At 39.4% G+C, this 17,173-nt stretch overlaps 2 protein-coding genes across 4 annotated transcripts in view; both read right to left on the reverse strand.

Annotated features, from left to right (window-relative positions):
- The window catches only part of ryr2b (ryanodine receptor 2b (cardiac)), an 87,847-nt gene extending 80,130 nt beyond the window's left edge, over positions 1 to 7,717 (reverse strand). Inside the window, exons 1-3 of the mRNA XM_046071431.1 lie at positions 7,344 to 7,717; positions 4,520 to 4,639; positions 3,787 to 3,891 (exon numbers count right to left, since the gene is read on the reverse strand). Of these exons, the coding sequence (XP_045927387.1) occupies positions 3,787 to 3,891; positions 4,520 to 4,639; positions 7,344 to 7,391 (273 nt within the window). The 5' untranslated portion in view covers positions 7,392 to 7,717. The remainder of the gene's footprint in view (positions 1 to 3,786; positions 3,892 to 4,519; positions 4,640 to 7,343) is intronic.
- Positions 7,718 to 10,190: 2,473 nt separating this feature from the next.
- actn2b (actinin, alpha 2b) overlaps positions 10,191 to 17,173 on the reverse strand; it is a 17,687-nt gene continuing 10,704 nt past the window's right edge. For all 3 annotated transcript variants that reach the window (XM_046070688.1, XM_046070689.1, XM_046070690.1), the window contains 10 exons: positions 16,983 to 17,133; positions 14,110 to 14,218; positions 13,214 to 13,354; positions 12,782 to 12,964; positions 12,381 to 12,515; positions 11,885 to 12,064; positions 11,525 to 11,671; positions 10,908 to 10,973; positions 10,658 to 10,816; positions 10,191 to 10,569 (listed from right to left, as the gene is read on the reverse strand). In XM_046070688.1, the coding sequence (XP_045926644.1) occupies positions 10,411 to 10,569; positions 10,658 to 10,816; positions 10,908 to 10,973; positions 11,525 to 11,671; positions 11,885 to 12,064; positions 12,381 to 12,515; positions 12,782 to 12,964; positions 13,214 to 13,354; positions 14,110 to 14,218; positions 16,983 to 17,133 (1,430 nt within the window). In that variant the 3' untranslated portion in view covers positions 10,191 to 10,410. The remainder of the gene's footprint in view (positions 10,570 to 10,657; positions 10,817 to 10,907; positions 10,974 to 11,524; positions 11,672 to 11,884; positions 12,065 to 12,380; positions 12,516 to 12,781; positions 12,965 to 13,213; positions 13,355 to 14,109; positions 14,219 to 16,982; positions 17,134 to 17,173) is intronic.

The raw sequence follows: 17,173 nt of genomic DNA on the forward strand, positions 1-17,173 counted from the left end.
CAGGAAGTACCACAGCACTGAGACTGCCCTGCTTAAAGTCACCAATGACCTTTTAATGTCTGCTGATGAAGGTATGTGCTCAGTCCTGGTACTCCTGGACCTTAGTGCTGCTTTTGACACCATTGATCACAACATCATGTTAGACAGACTGAGACACTGGGTGGGGATCTCTGGTACTGCCCTAGAATGGTTTTCATCCTACCTGTCAAATAGGAAGTTTTACGTGTCTGTAAACAACTATGTCTCTTCGTTCTGTCCAGTTAAATATGGTGTGCCTCAGGGGTCGGTCTTAGGACCCATTTTGTTTTCCTTGTATCTGCTTCCCCTTGGACATATTATCCATAAACATGGTATTTCTTTTCATATTTATGCTAATGACACACAAATGTACTTGCCCGTCAGCTCCACAGACCCTGGAATGCTGAGTTCACTTAACAACTGCCTTTGTGAAGTTAAAAAATGGATGTCAAATAATTTCCTCCAGCTGAACTCAGACAAAACATAAATCCTGGTCATCGGGTCCCAGCAGATGGCAAAACAAATACTGCCATCTGCTGGTTCCCTAGTAAATCACATTAAGCCTGTTGCAAAGAATCTTGGTGTCTGGTTTGATAGTAATTTAAATTTTGAGCAGCACACCACAAAGCTTGTTCAATCATGTTTTTATCAACTTAGAAATACAGCAAAAATTCTTCCCAATACAGACACCAGAGTTACCCCACAGTGATAAATACCCTTGCATGGTGTGCGTAAGTTTAAACACTTTGTGGGCTCTGACCCAGACATCCTTTGCGTGTAAAAGTACCGGGTTTGTAATATTAGACCCTTTTTGAGACAATACTTCTATGGGTCTAAAAGGTGAACATATTGCCTTTTCAATATCCATCCAGGCTGCTTTGTCCTCCATAACATGCCAGTATCTCGCTAATTTAGCCATCTCAAAGGCCAGGCAGTACAATCTTAGATCATGGAGGCCCAGCCCCCCGTTCTCTTTATGTGCACATAGCTTTCTCAGTTTAATTCTTGTTTTTTTACCACTCCACAAAAAATGTTTTACCATGTCATCAAGTTGTCTAAATATAGTAGATGGTATTTTAATTGGAAGCATCTTTGCCACATAACTAAACTGCGGAGCAATTAATATTTTTATGATATTAACTTTCCCACTTCTCGAGGTTTGTTTTAATCTTCTGAAGTAGGGGGTTAAAATTCAGTGTCACTATTTCATCTATATTCTCCGAAAGTTTGATTCCCAGGTATTTCATTCCCTTGCGCAACCACCTGAATTTAAACTTCTCTACCATAGATGAAAGACACGATTTGGAAAGTGGCATCGCTTCTGATTTATTCCAGTTGATGGCACAGCAAAAATTTAGAAAACGATTGAACGGTATTCAACTGTGGTAAAGATGTTAAGCGGTCGGAAACTACTGCTAAAATGTCATCCGCATATAGTAATAACTTGTGTTCTTTACCTCCACCCTCAACTCCTCTAATTTCAGGGTGTGCTCTAATAGACACTGCTAAGACCTCAAGAAAGTAATAAACAATAATGAGCTCAACGGGCACCCCTGGCGCGTGAAATTTAAATTAAAGCCAAAATAGGACAGGGTGGAAGCAAGAATTGCCACTCCACCTTGTCAAAGGCCTTCTCCTCATCTAGGGAAATGGCGGTAACTGGGGTGTTTCGAAATCGGCAAAGCCACATTAAGTGTAACAAAAGTCTAACATTGTCAGTTGAAGTTCTATTTTTCTATTTTTGCTAAGATTTTAGTCAGAATTTTACAGTCAAGATTGAGCAAACTTATAGGCCTATAATTGATCTCTCATCAGGTCCGGGAACACAGATAGCCAGCATTTTTCCCACACAAACCCCCGCTTTTCTTTAGCTGCACTGACCACCTTATCCCTTGCTGACTGCCTTAGAAAGCAGATCAAAATGGGTCTTGGGGGCTGGTCCATATTCGGCATTGGTGCCGGCTGCCTGTGGACCCCTTCAATCTCCAACTCCTCGTCTATTTTGACACCAAGACCCTCCGATAGAATCTGTTGTATACAGCCATGCAGCGTCCCGTTGGTACCAAAGGTCTCCTTCAGTCCCACAAGTCTTACGTTATTCCGCCTGCACTGGTTTTCTAGAGCCTGCATTCGGTTCCACATAGCCTCTGTAAGTTTAACAGTGCAATGGCAGAAATGACATCTTATGAATGTATGCTGAACAGATTAAGTGATAACCTTGGGGGAGGGGTGAACCTTTGGGAAATGTTTTGGGACTATGTAAAGGTTGGTGATAAATCTGACTAAGATTTGTTTATTTACTTGGTTGTTTTAACGGAACCCTGTTATACTGTGATACCTTTGTAATGTGGTCGAATAATCTTTGTTAGTGTTAATCCACTCCCATCGATATACACTGCTCCATCCGTTTGTGTTCATTGGACTATAATGCCAGAGTTGTCTCCAGAACAATTGTATGTTCTTGTATCTTACATGTACCTGTATCTTGATGCAAAATATGTCAGCCATGTATCAAGCCTGTGTAAAATTCAATAAAAATTTGTATTCCAAAAAAAATATATATATAAAGCTCTTCATGGCCTCTGGCCTTGTTATATTTTTGACCTTTTAGTCCCATACACAATGGCAATTCGACTGAAAACTAAAGGGGACAGAGCGTTTGCTGTCAGGGCCCCGAGGCTCTGGAACAGCCTGCCTGAGGAAATCAGGTCGGCTGAGTCAGTGAACTCTTTTAAGTCCCTTCTTAAAACATACTTTTATAGGAGAGACTTTCCCGATCTTATTTGACTTTATCCCTTTTATTTTATTCTATTTTACTTATTTTATATTTATCTTAAACGTGTATTTTAGTCTTTTCAATGTTTTCTTGCTTTTATATTATTGTCTTTTGGGTATTATTGTCTTTACACTTGTTAAAGCACTTTGTAACTTGCTTTTGAAAAGTGCTCTACAAATAAAGATTATTATTATATTATTATTATTAATTCAGAGACAGTAATATTGTAATATAACTAATTACTCTCATATGACTAGTAATCTATAATCGGATCGCATCAGGTGCTGGATGCTAAGTTGCTTTCAGGGGAAGTCGGAATTTATCCCCTTGTGAATGTGTAAACACAGCGATATAAAGGCATTCATGGTGTATTCCTCAGAGAAATTACTGCTTTTAAAAGAAAGACATTTTTCCACAGCAATATCAAGAAAGAGAGCTTCCATTTTCCAGAGTTTACACAGTAAACACCATGTGGCTGAAATTTTACAGATGATACTCTGAATTGCAGTTCCATTGAAGGCAGCACTGAGCTGCGCCACAAGAAGCTGACAGAAACACAGAGAGAAGAGTTGTTACGATTCACACTGTCTTGTCCAGTCGCAGAGGAATAAACTGACAGGTTTTAATGTTGCAGACCACAGTTTTAGTAGTTGAAAGTTTAAACTGGTATTGTTATAAATCTTTGGTGTAAACTTGCCTTAAAACTTTCACCTCAACAAACTCTCCCCAAAAGCAATTCAGCGCCCCCCTTTCCAAAATATTGCTTCCAGCACACCCAATCATCTCCCGAACGCCCCCTGGGGGGCAGTACCACCCCCGCTGAGAAACTACTGTAGTGTCTTGATATTCCAATGAATCACTTATGATCGTGGTCATTCGTACCATAAAATCATCGTATGAGTGTCACAATGACATTGATAAACAGCAAATATTATCTGTTTCAGGAGTGTTGAGAGGCAAACGGAGAAAAGAAGAGCAGAGAAGACTCTCACCTCTGCAGCCAGGTGCTTACTGTGGGCCAACATCTCCTGCAGGGCTCTAACAGAGAGACACTGGGCCAAGACAAAACCACATACAGACAGGTCTGGTGGAACATTCTGTGAGAAATAAAAAACAAAAACAAAGGAGCAGGTGTCATTGGGGTAGTTTCTTATCTGTCTCCTCCCTCCAAAGGCCAACAATGTAATTAGCAGTGACCAGATCCACAGCAAATTGGGAATTGGGCAGTACAAATGGGGAGAAAAGCAGGAAAACAAAAAATCAACAAATACACACATTATGAAAAGATGTTGAATAAATTAGTATGAAACGTATTAAACATGACTGAAATATTATGAAATATTAAATGTGGTAAGTTAGAGGTGAATTAGTAGTAGAAAACAACAAGAAAAGAAGCGTAAAGATACCGAAGAATAACATACTGTTCAGACACAATTAGCAGACATTCATTAAAACTTTATGTAGAAGGACAGACTGATGTCAAAATGTCAACAAGCTTCTGGTATTATAGTTTGAATGATTACTATATATATTGGTGTTAAACATACAGTAATTTTGTACAGATCAAATACTGTTGAACATTTAGTGAATTATTCATTTGCATAATTTTACACATCTCTCTTTTATTATTACAAATCAAAGGTGATGAGGTGTGGCAATAATTGACAAATGGGTTGCTCTGGCAATGAGAGAAACGTGTGCAATCACTGAGGTGGAGCTCTTTACCTTGCAGTTAGAAGTGGACTCGAGCCTGCAAAGTCTGCTGCCAAATCCCTCAGCAGCAAGACAGAGCTTTACTTGTTCCTCCTGGGAGGTGAAGGTACTCTGCAAAACCACCTCGTCTCCCTGAGAAAAACACATCACAGAGATGACAGCAGCAAGAGCAAACTCCCATATGAGTTACAGATTCCCATATACTAAAAAAAAAGACCACATTCATAGGGCGAGTGCAAATTAAGATTCAGCTGATTTGTTTGTGAATGCCAAAGCTGATGTAAGTAAATTACAGGATTTCATAATGCCAAAAGAAATTCAAGCACTCAGTTTTCCCCCTGAAATACACAATTTTGACTAAGGTTCTGAAGCATCATTTAGACACTACAACTTCCTACTGAACGTCATATTTATAGAATTCTTTTAGGAGAGTTAACAACATCTACGGGGATGGTACCCATTCAGTGCCAGCATGAAACTGATTAGGAATCCTGTAAACAATCCCACAAGAATAAATGACAGTAAGGCAAAAAGACATAAATGGCAGAAACTCTGAGCAAACTGCACGAAAACATACAGTATATTTAAAATGATCCGTTGTCACTGAAGGTTTTACATACGGTTTTTATTTAAGTGTATTCAAGAAAGACCGTCAGTCATACTGGCATGACTTTTCAGGGCTCTATATTCCCACAACACAGAGTAATATGTCTTCCCTCGCTGATCAGGTGACGTCAGTTTCACGAGTCGCATTCTCCCAGTTAAACCTTCATTCATATCAAATCAATAAATTAAGTTTATCAGCTTAATAGTTCTGAATCAGAACCTCCAGTATTTGGAAGTATTAGTAAGCGAATTCAATCCTGGAGATTGGATAAAATCCTATCAAACCCCAAAGCTAATTGCAACTGCGCACAAGAATTAGCAGCCTCAAATAGTTTGAAAAGAAATTCAATAATGAAGAAGCAGAAACAACAATGTATTTTTGCCATTTGTTAGGTCCAATGTACATCCTATATCTTTGGTAATCTCTTGGCCCTGTACCTTGTGCACGCTGTATGCTCAATTTAAAAAGATTGATGCATTCATGTTACTTCTCAAAACAATTTCTGTGCCCCTAAATGTAAGAATAGAGCTGATATATATATATATATATATATATATATATATATATATATATCAGTAAAACATGGTCTAGCCCTACAGTAAATGCATGTACAGTAGATCTGTCACATAAAATTTATCTTATCTCCATTTAAATGCCAAATGGACCATGTGAAAGGAATTGGGCTTTTCACATCTATTTAAGGAATTGTAGAAAGGAACAACAGAGGACTGGTCTGGAAAGTCCAGCCAGGACACCTCTCCATACCTCCATTTTGGGAAGATACTGCACTGTCTGACCCCTGATTCACCCTTCTTTCCACTCCTCATATCAGCAGTACTCTGCAATCTGTCAAACACATTGCCCAACGAGGCACTGTGTGGCATTCAGATGGCCAGAGCACTCAGCTCTTCTTCAAGGTGCATTTGGTAAGTGAAAATCCAAATGTCGAAAGCCGTGGCAATTCGAAATGCATGTTCATTCGGCTGCAACCGGCTATAAAAAGTCATGTTTTGGATTTGAAATTGATGCTAATCTTTTTTTTTTTTTTTTTTCAATTTGTACAATACAGTGTTTCCTGTGCGGTTTTATAGTGCATGTGGACCACACTGCCTCAAACAAAGACCACCTCCACTACCACCATAAAAAATAACTGTATTTTTATTACAAGAACCAGAAGTGCTGCCTTTGCACAAATACCATATTTAACAAATGTGTTTCTGCTGTCATCTACTAAATTGATTATGAGAGAAGATTTGTCAGGATCTGGGTGGCTTCCTGCCTCGGCTGAACAATTTCCTTGGAGAAACCCTGTATTTAATGTAATAATGTATGACAGATATCTACAGTGCTATTTCATATTGTGGATCGATCTTGAAAAATGACTTCGTCCCAATCTTGATACTGTGTTCAATTGTCTCATGTCCACCCCAGACACTCCCTGTAATATGCCCTTATCAGAGGGCAATGATAACAAGCTGTGAGAGGACAACTTACAACTAGGGAACAATGATAGCATCTTGCAGTTAAGATGAGAAAGGCCATTTGCAATCTTCCTTTAGTGATGGTGTCAAAACAAGTGACAAAGATGGCAAAAATGCTGCGGAGATCTGATTTACAAATTAAATCTTATTATAGTTACTATATGCATCTTTTGTTACTTACACTAATAAATAATAAAAAAAGAAACATGAAATTAACAACTTTTATGTTACAGCAACGCATCATAAGGTCACACTTTATATTGACAGACCCATGCTTACTGAAATTAAACCAAGATCTAGTAATGTTTAGTTACGTTTCTACAATAATGACTCACTAATTAATATTAAAACTAAGGTGATATGTTTTAAATAGTAGAAGTAATTTCAGTCTGTAAAGATGCAGCATGCATGGATTTGGACCAATTTGTTAAGTTGCACCTTAATGAGAAGTTACTTTTTGTATCCTGAGACACTAATGTTAAACTACTAAGTATCTTCAACCAAGTCCAGTTGCCTTTGACTCTAACCTTCTTTGGATACACAAATAAAGTGTTATATTTAAAATATGAATTAAAATGAGAAAGATATGAGATGTTGACTCACTGCCTCTCTCCCAAAGAGCCAGGTTATGTTACTAATTGTTTATCTAATTGTTGGAGCTGTTAGCTAAGGTTAAGTCAAGTTAGCTAGACAAGGCATTAACCATTAACTTTACATTTAAGGGCAGTTTAAAAAGTGGTTGACTTACCGTTCGTAGAAACTGAAATTCATCGTCGCCCTCTCCAGTGTTAGTCATTATTTTAGCGACACAAGCCACATTAGACAGAGTTAAGCAATAACGACGGCACTGACAGGGAAAGAGGAAGACTGGAGAAGCAGGAGAACGAATATGTGCAGCCGGTGTGGGTGGAGTCTGCTGTTAAGATCTGGGCCTCCCGTGACTCCATTTTGGCGGGAGTACTTTGTCAGTGAAGCTTTGATGTGCTAGCATGTAGCTATGGTGACCAGACCTCCCGAAAAATTCGGGACAGTCCCGAATTAGGAGCAGTTGTCCCGACTCCTGTCCGGTTTGTCCCGAAAATTAGACTTACCATGAGTTTTGATTATAGCCTAATTAAACATCCTTGTGTAGTTCTCAGGCTCCAGCAGGGGTTGCAGGTTGTCTGTACATTGTGTCAACAGCATGTAACAAAATAAGTGTAGCTTCAGGCAGCCACGGCAGAGATCTGACACGCGCGTTGCCAGACAGATGTGACACTGTGCTGATGAAATGAATAAAATTAAAACTTAAAAAATTGGGTAAAAGATCATGATTTACCCGCTGTTACATATCCACAGTTGTTTTTTTTGTCCTAATGAACAAAAATAATTAGGTAATTTTAGCATTGTATTCCCCTCCCCTACTTCAGTCCCGAATTTCATCCATTCTCATCTGGTCACCCTACATGTAGCATCCATTTACCCTCAGGAGCTCATAGTTCACTTTATGTCACAGGTTATTAACCTGTAAACATCACAAATTAAATTATTATATTATATAAGTATTTTTAGCCCTGAGAGGCTCTATGAAAAGCTAAACCATTAATACATTGTTCTTTCCATCCAACAGTTTAATATAACAGGGTGAAGGAATAATTGCAGCCTCTGAAGATCATATTGCAGATGTCACCTTTCTACAAAGTCTGAACTATTTTACCAATTAAAAAATATGCTTTACTGTATGGCCAATTGTATTGAAGTTCTTCTTAGCTTGTAAAACTGTACTTAAAATGTAGCTTAACTAGCACTGCCAATACAGCCCACACAACCCATCTCGCCAGTGTCTTATCCCAGCCATACAGTATGTACTGTATTAGTCTTTTTACCTGTAACTGTTGATCACATAAATGCTAATTATAATCTCATACCGATAAGAAGAATTTGACATAGCCTACAGAAACATGATTATGAATCAAAATAAAGGCCTGTTGTCTTGCTATTTTTACAACTACTGATGTAACACATCTTTTTAACAGCATCACTGTCTAAACACCGACCTAGAATAAGCTGATGTTTAGTGTCAGTCCTGGTACTAAAGGACTTCTCAATCAGTTCGGTTGACAGAAGGTTCCAGTCTAGTAGACTTTGGCGATGGGGCTTTTGTTTACATGTGTATTACGGCTTTATTTATTCTCAGATATGCAGACAAATTGCAAATGACAGACATAATACATGCAATGATTTCTCAGGTTGAACGTCTGAATTCGTCACAAGCACTTTATTTAATTAATTCATTACCCTCAAGTACAAAGTTTAACTCACTGAATTCTGTGATAACTGAGCCAGCAAATGCCTTTGAGGCATCAGTACAGCCTGAGCATCTTAATTTTCCTATCAAACTACAACAAATCAAACCTTTAGAGATTGGTGTTGTCTAACAATGTTCATTTGTTACAGTAAAAATAAACTTCTCTTTTAAAGGGAACTGCTTGCATCTAAATATTAAATTAATATAGTGTGCTCCGGTGCCTTGTGTTCAGTTTGTGTGAAGTGGCCAATGATCCTCTTGACAGAAAATGCCATTACTTTCACAGTATTTTTGCATTTGCAGGGTTCACAAATTGCCAATGGGTGTGAAATTGAACACAAAGGATTTTATCATTGTTTTTCATTAGACTGTTTTCAAAGACTGAGCAGAGAGTAATATACAGAGAATTAGCATGTTATGAGCGTGTACATAATGAGCACATTTTCATTAGGTCGTTGGCACTTTTTTATTTGTGACAGTTCGGATATTCCTTAAATACTTTTTCTTAATTTTATGCTCAAATGGTATCAAACATGAATATACTGAAAGGTGAATGTAGCCAAAGAGCTATGTGATTTGGACAAATCAGGAATGAGCGAATATTTCTACTAACAATAGGTCTTAAAATGTGCCAAAGAAAAACTGGGAAACACTTGACTACAAAAGAAAACATATTTAGTCAGCACACACATTAAAATGTGCCAAAATGAAGGCTTTAGGTGTGTACTACTTTTTTTTTTTTTTTATTTGGCTGGTAACACTGACGACTTAACCTATTGTGCTTCATTTGATCTTTTTTTCATATTAGTGTATTTATTTTTAGAGTTTATTGTACTTGTTTTTGGGAACATGTAAGCATTAACATGTTTGTTTCTGCCTGAGAAAATGTTTTCTTAAAACATTACTCATGCATACTGCACATTTGGTCTTCAGTGTTCTCTGCCTTTAAACCACTGAGCAATTTTAAACATTTACTCTTGCATTCATGTGGTATTCCACTTTTCCTTTGTTGATACTGTATATTTTGGCCTTCTGTGAACCCATTTTCTGCCCTGTTTATTGTTGGATCGCAGTAGGTCTAAGATTGCTTTTACAAACTGTAATTCACTTTAAAACATCTCAAAATGCCTTATCAAAAGATTGTATTCTCAAAACAAAGGCACTGCGAGGAAATATAATGCATGACACTGCTACACAAAACAGGACTTTCATGTGATCTGTATTAATGGAGAGAATTTCTCCTCTAGCTTTACCTTCATCACAGAACCCTACTTTCTGCACAAATACCACAACACACAAGATAAAATGTACAATGCACCGCTTCTCACAATATATTTTTAACATGGCAATACATTTTTGTTTAGGGGGAATATTTTATCCAAGCGTACAAAGACACATGACAATGCTCAGCATGATTGTAGACAGTCTAATGCATCAGAAAACTATGGTCACACAAACAATTCATTCAACATATTTGATCCAACTTTCTTATAGATTCCTTAAATTCATTGAGATGGAAGACAGGGGGTTAAAGGTCGCTCTCTCCATAGAGGGCGGTGGAGAAGGCAGTGTAGTCCAGTGCTCCTGGAGGTGCTCCATGGCCGGTGTAAGGTGGCATCCTCATGATGCAATACTCTGCTTGTTCAGGAGGAAGTTCTCTCCTTAGCTCCTCCACTAGTATGTAGGGCTGCAGTGGTAGAAAGAAAATGCATATTCACTTTCATGTTTCATGAAGGATTAATGTCAATTAGTCACACTAATACCAACACACATACCTTGTCACTTGCCAGGATCCGGAAGGATGCCACAACCTGCTCGGCAGTGTCTGTATCAGCAGTCTCTCTGGTCATAAAGTCAATGAAAGACTGGAAAGAGACGATTCCTGTACCATTGGGGTCCACAAGTATCATTATACGGGCAAACTCCACCTCTCCCTGTGTAGAGTGTACAGTATGTGTGTAAAATACAAATTTGAAAATTGTGAGAGCAACTGATTATCCACCCAACCACATTTGAATTACCTACCAAGTCATAACCCATAGAAATGAGGCAGGCTCTGAAGTCATCAGTGTCCATTGCTCCATTCTTCTTCTGCAGTCAGAAGCCAAATTTCAGGTTCACCGTACAGAAAATGAGGAAAGGTTAAAGCATGGTGCATCATATACAGTACAACGTGCTTGTCAGTTCAGCATTAAAACGTGACAATACAGCAATACTGTAAGACCAAATCCTATGTGTCCCATGCAATGTGCAATTTTTTCAAACTTTGCCAAATCTAACACTGTTAATTTTGATGTTTTGATATGACATGGTAAAATAACTGAGGAAGAATGCTTTCAACTTTAAGCACCTAATCTTTTACCATTTGCAATAACACATTAAAAGATGCTTTTTAAACTAAGACTCTTATTCGTAAGATTCTTATGAGCCATAAAAGTCAGCTAAATATGGCTAAAACATTCCACAGTTTAATAGCAGCTACTGTTTATAATGCCTTATTTGTGGTAATCTGTGTTGGACAAAGGAGAATAGTTCATTTTCATCCACTCGCTCCACCGGGAGTCGCTCCGGATCAAATTTAGGGTCAAGCATCTTGCAAACAAACACTTCTTCTCTATAGATGTGAAATGGTAGAGCTGTACCCTGTCAAAGTGGTTGAAAGAGGATCGGAACTCATTCATCTGCTGCTGGCTGATGCCTTTGGCATCCCGGGTCAGGATCTGGGTCTCAATCTCGTTGATGGTTCGGGCAATGGTTGTGAGGAGCAGCTCCCACCCGACACGGATATGCTGTTGATGTGGTGACAGAAATGACAAGTTAACACAGCCTTGAGCAGTTTAATGAATATTAAATGTTTAAAAAACAAACTGGATTAGGCTACAATACTGATTTTCAGTATTGAGTAGCTTACGTAGGAGTGTGTGTATGTGTTCGCAAATACTGTACATGCATGCACTGTTCATGTCCATAGTCTTGTATCACTGTTTGCCACTGCTGTGTACCTCCATAGTGTAGTTGGTGTGTTTGTTATCGAACACCAGTGACTCTTGGATTAGCTGGTGGTCTCCCTCCAACTTGTCGATGTTGGGCTTGTAAGCAACAATGATGTGTTCAAATTGTTTCAGCTGGGTCATCTGGTCCTCCAGGGTGCCTCCTATCTCCAGGGAGCAACGTCCAATTTCCTGTTAGGATAACGCACTCAAGATGGTCAGCTTAATGGTAGATCAATTTAGATCATTCGATGCTAGTCTAAAGATCAGATGCTCACTGATGGAGTGCATGGAGTCATTTACCTGTGGCCAAGAGAAAATTCTGTCAGGACATATAGTATTTGATGATGATGATTTCATATGTATAATAATTCAATTATCATTATTTGGAAAGCCACCATCATGGTCACCCTTATGTACCACGCAATATAATTATCTTCCATTTTAGGTCTTTATTTGATTTGATAGAGATAACTGTCAAATTGCTTATGAAGCCTGTATGTCTAACCTCCATCCTGGCCTGTATCCAGGGTCCAATGAGATTAGCCTGGGCAGCAAACTGTCGTCTCAGCCTTTCATGGGCATGCTGGCGTGCCATTTCCTCCTGGAGGGCACTATCTCTCTGAGGAACCAGCTTCTTCACCTAGAAAACACAAAAGCGAACTTGAACATTGAACAGAATTGTACTAATATATTTGGATTATATGCTTTTGATCCTTACTGGTTGGTGAGTCCTTTAAATCAGTGATAAAACAACTAGAGCAGCACTTCTTTACATTTATAAAGGAATGTAGATACTGCACTCCTTGTTCCTATTTTCATAATTAATGCTTTTATATGGACAGACATCCATATCTGAATAATGACTTTATTCCTTGATGTAAGACTAAGTATTAAGGCTATAGCTACCTTTTCCCACTTGTTCAGAAGCTCTTCAATTGTGATGGTGCTGTAGGGGTTGATAATGTTGGCCTTGATCCCATAGCTCTGGGAAATCTTCTGCACCTCATTGTGGATTCCCAATATGGCCTGTCTCTCTGCATCAGCCTCAGGTAGAGTAGCTTTGAACTGCTCATGAGCTGCGATTAGACTCTGGAATAGTAAAAGGGAAGTCCTGAAATATTAAAATTTCAATTTTGTCAAGAGTGATAACATTATGTGGTTCTTTCGGGTATGACAAATCTACGAACATTACAACTCACTATATAACGTTAAACAGCCAAAAATGAATCATAATCATAGGTAAAGATTAACCTTAACAGCAGCAATACTGTGAAATTAAACTAAAATCTCACAAATAGCAGTAAGTGTGTGAGCCTACAGTCCAGCAAGTAAGCATACCTGGACCTCTTCAATAGTATGCACTATGAACATGTCCTGGAGATCCTCCATGGCTCCATCCATCCAGTTGTTGAAAGGAGCCGACCTCTTGGCAAACTCCAAGAACAACTGATCAATAGTCTCCAGCAGCTTATCTGTTCGCTAAGAGAATTACAGCTCTGCATTAGGCTCTACCTTGAACTTAGGGGTCATCTTCATATCTCACTTACAAATCCCAAACAAACATCCCCTAAACCATTTAATGACTAATCCCAGGGTACATAACTTTGGTATGGCCTTGTTAACCCCCAACTTGGGTTTGGTTGTTCATGAGTCCCTCCCCTCAGCAGGGGGTGGCAGGGAGTGGAAGATCGACAGAAAACAAACCCCTGTCCCTGTCATTCAGACTTAATCTTTTGGCCATTTTCCCGGGCCCCTCACACATTTGCAGGTCTGGAATTGCTAGCCTGGATCAGAGGAAGTGGCGAGTGGGCTTTCAGCCAGTCACTTCCTGGATTGGGCTCTTCCATCTATTTCTCCTTTATCCCCTCCACCCTCCCATTTTACCATCCTATCTGGGTCAGGGATTTTAGAGGGGATACATTTAGGTCTCCTTAATCAGTTGTGTCTTCACTGTTCAGGTATCATTGACAGACACCTAAATATGCTTACACAGATATTTTGATTAAGTTGGGTTAGGATGCAACTTCATTCTGCATCCATGTGGAACATTAGTGCACTCTTGTGGGGACTTACTTATCACAAGTTTCAACATGTGCACATAAATGAATCCTTCACTAGCTAGATATAAAAAAAAAAAAAAAAACACTTTAAGCCTTTAAAAAAACTGGTCAAATGGATATGAATGTTTTTCATCCGCTTTCAGTCACAAATTCAGCCTTGACTGTTGCCTTCACCTCCAGTGCCTCTCTCCTCTTCTGAGTCAGGGTTCCCAGCTTGTCCCACAAGTCACAGATGCTCTGGCAGCGTTGGTTCACAGCAGCAACATCGTGGTAATCCAGCTCACTGGAAAAACAAAGCACATACTGCGGTTTGTTTCAGTTGTGGAAAAGAGCTTTACTGTGCTCACCAGGCACTGAGGTAGCTTTCATAAAAATAAAAACTGTCCGTGTGAAATAGCTATCCAAAGTGTAAAAAGCAGCACAAAGTCACTGCCATAGTGATAAATGTTTCAGTTAACACAACCCCCCACCACCACCCTCGTACAAGTACAAAGGTCTGATCACATTTTAAATTGAAAATGAAATGTGCCCTGCCATCACAGACTGAGAAATGAAATACATTTACTACACTACAAATGCAGCTGCATACGCATAAGTTGAAAGCTTTTTAAATGTCCTGTTTCCAAAGCCGAACAGAACAGGCAATTTTTATTTAGTTGGTTCTGGAAAAGCAAATTAAATGACAGAACAGGCACATGCTGGTCTTTAAGTTAACAATAGCAAACTAATGTTAGATTTATGGAAATATGTGAAAGTTTATTTCAAACCATTTTGAGTCACCAAGTTGTAGGCTCAAAATGCAGTTCCCAGCATAGTTATTAGCATTTTCTTAGTCTTAGAGGACAGGTAGCCAGCTTCTAGGTGCTGATTCTTTTTCCCCTTGCTACATTACATTAAGTTGGTTTCGCCTGAGCTCTTAGCATCATGGTAAAGGCTTTTCATATGTAGACATTGTCAAGGAGGATCTGCTCTTATGACGTGGATTGGAGTTTTTAAATCCAGTACCTGATATTCTGTCTTCTGTAGTTGAACAAAATGCAATTTTTAAAATCAAATGTTAGACTAGTCAGCCAACAAAGTAAAGCATTTGTGTTCATTTAGTATTTTATTTAAAACTTCAGAACAAGCAACTTGAACACAGACATCAATACACACACACACACACACACACACACACACTTGAGTAAGCTGCGGGGACTACTAGAGCTGCCTTTACTCTGGTCTGCTTCAGGTTGGTTTAAAGTCCTGTTAAAGTTTTGGTATAGTCCTGGGTCTGCAGCCAGAGTCCATAACTGGGAACCTCCTAGGACTGAGTTGAGGAAGACTGGAAGTTGAGCACTAGGGAAGAAGTCTTTCATAATGGACTTCCTCCCAGTGGTCTATGCCAGTCTCATAGTCTGACTGGAAGTGAGAGACTGTGCCTGGAGGATGCTGACCATTCAAGAAGAGGTAGTAATGGTTCAGTCCCTCTGCTCCTACTTGTGAAACTGGCTGGACAGGGACTTCTTCAAACATGGAAGCAGCTGACAACTCCTCACCTCCACGTAGAGCCGAGGCATAGGTAGGCAGTGGCATGAAATCTTGTTCTTCGATTTCCAGCTCTTCATTTCCATGCTCGTGGATGGATGCATAATGACTCAACTCACCAGCCTGGAAGACAGGTCCCTGATATGGAGAAGGGCGTGGCACAAAGCTTAAATTTCCATTTCCGATTCAGCAAGTTTCTTTCAAGCTCACCTGCCTTAAACAAAAGGTGGAGCTGGGGAAGGACTATGTCAGGTGTAGGCTGAGTTGTTCCAGACTCGCCCTTGGCATGCGTAGAGTCTGCCATAGGATCCCAACCAGAAGCAGCAATCCATGAAGCCACATTGAATATGTCTAAAGCAGGTCTTGCTGCATAGGGTTTCAGGACTAGAATACACTTAATCTTTCACTGGTTCATATAGGAAGTAGATTGGATAACCCACACCGGAAGGCTGAGCAACAGAACCGTCAGATGAACTATATAATGGAGGCCAGGAGCTGCCTCTATGTTAGTAAAACTGCCCTCATTAGGATCACGCTGGATCCAGCCTACGGGCAAAAGAGACAAAAAAACAAATTGTGGTAAAAATTAATGAGGCAAGAAAGCGTGCGATAGCATTTAAAGTCTTTCGAGTCTGTAACCATTTCAGACTACATTTATAGTCTTCAGTGAAGTGACATTCTTACCATTTTGAGCAGGAAAGCAATGGACATTCCAGCTGAACTGTGCAATGAGGAGCAATTGACTGTAAGAGAAAATAGCATGGTCAAAAGCTTAGTAAAATATACAAGCCATTAATAGAACATGAACACACAAACATTGGTCATTTGACTATCACACACCTTGCAGGAACCCAAACGGCCAATTTCCTTGTCAGCTGAAATGTTATCTTCCTCTCTCACAGCACCAGTTAAATATGAAACAGGAAATACTCTGTGGCCAATCCCTCGCTGAGAATGATAACGATGGTCAGGTGTTCATCACTGATTATTGATTGAAAATGTCAGCATGCCTGTAAACCACACCTTCACCCTTCTATTACTGTGTATAATAACAATAATATTATACTGTAGTGATAAGCATGTAACTAAGAAGGGTTTGAATAATTTTCAGGAATGCTTTTCACAAAGTGGTTCCAAAACCAAAACCATCTTACATGCAAATCAGAGTTTAGAGACAGTGAGTTCATATTGTTCCAAATTATTTTCTTTTCAATCAGTTTCTGTTCTTCCACTGCCTCAAATGTGAACAAAGAGAACAGATGTTCTCTTTGTTCACTGCATATTCAATGTGAATGCCGTGTTCTGTTGTGCACATGTCCTTTGTTGCTTGTCATCCATAATCTATCCAGGCATCAACCCTTGTAGGTTATACATTAGCTTAAGTGTCTAAAGCCAAAATGCTATTAAAATAATATTTAAAAGAGAGAAACAGATCCGTGATTGTGTTTGGCAGGAGTGAAAACGTACTCCTGGGCCTCCATGACACATGACTGCAAACGTCTGCTAAAGGGAGTGCGTACTTTAGTTCCTGTGCAATGGCGGCAATCTGCTCCACTCTGTCCTGGTGAGCTGCCAAGTCACTCTCAAAGGCCTCGTGTTTTCGAAGCAATGCTCTGATTTCTGTCAGGGTGGCTGCTTCGTAGTCCTTCTGGGAGAGGATCAGTTCTTTACCTGAATTTCACACATATGCGGAGGGGGGGGGGGGGGGGGG

The sequence above is a fragment of the Micropterus dolomieu genome, linkage group LG15 (genome assembly GCF_021292245.1).
Source record: "Micropterus dolomieu isolate WLL.071019.BEF.003 ecotype Adirondacks linkage group LG15, ASM2129224v1, whole genome shotgun sequence".
Classification (NCBI taxonomy): Eukaryota; Metazoa; Chordata; class Actinopteri; order Centrarchiformes; family Centrarchidae; genus Micropterus; species Micropterus dolomieu.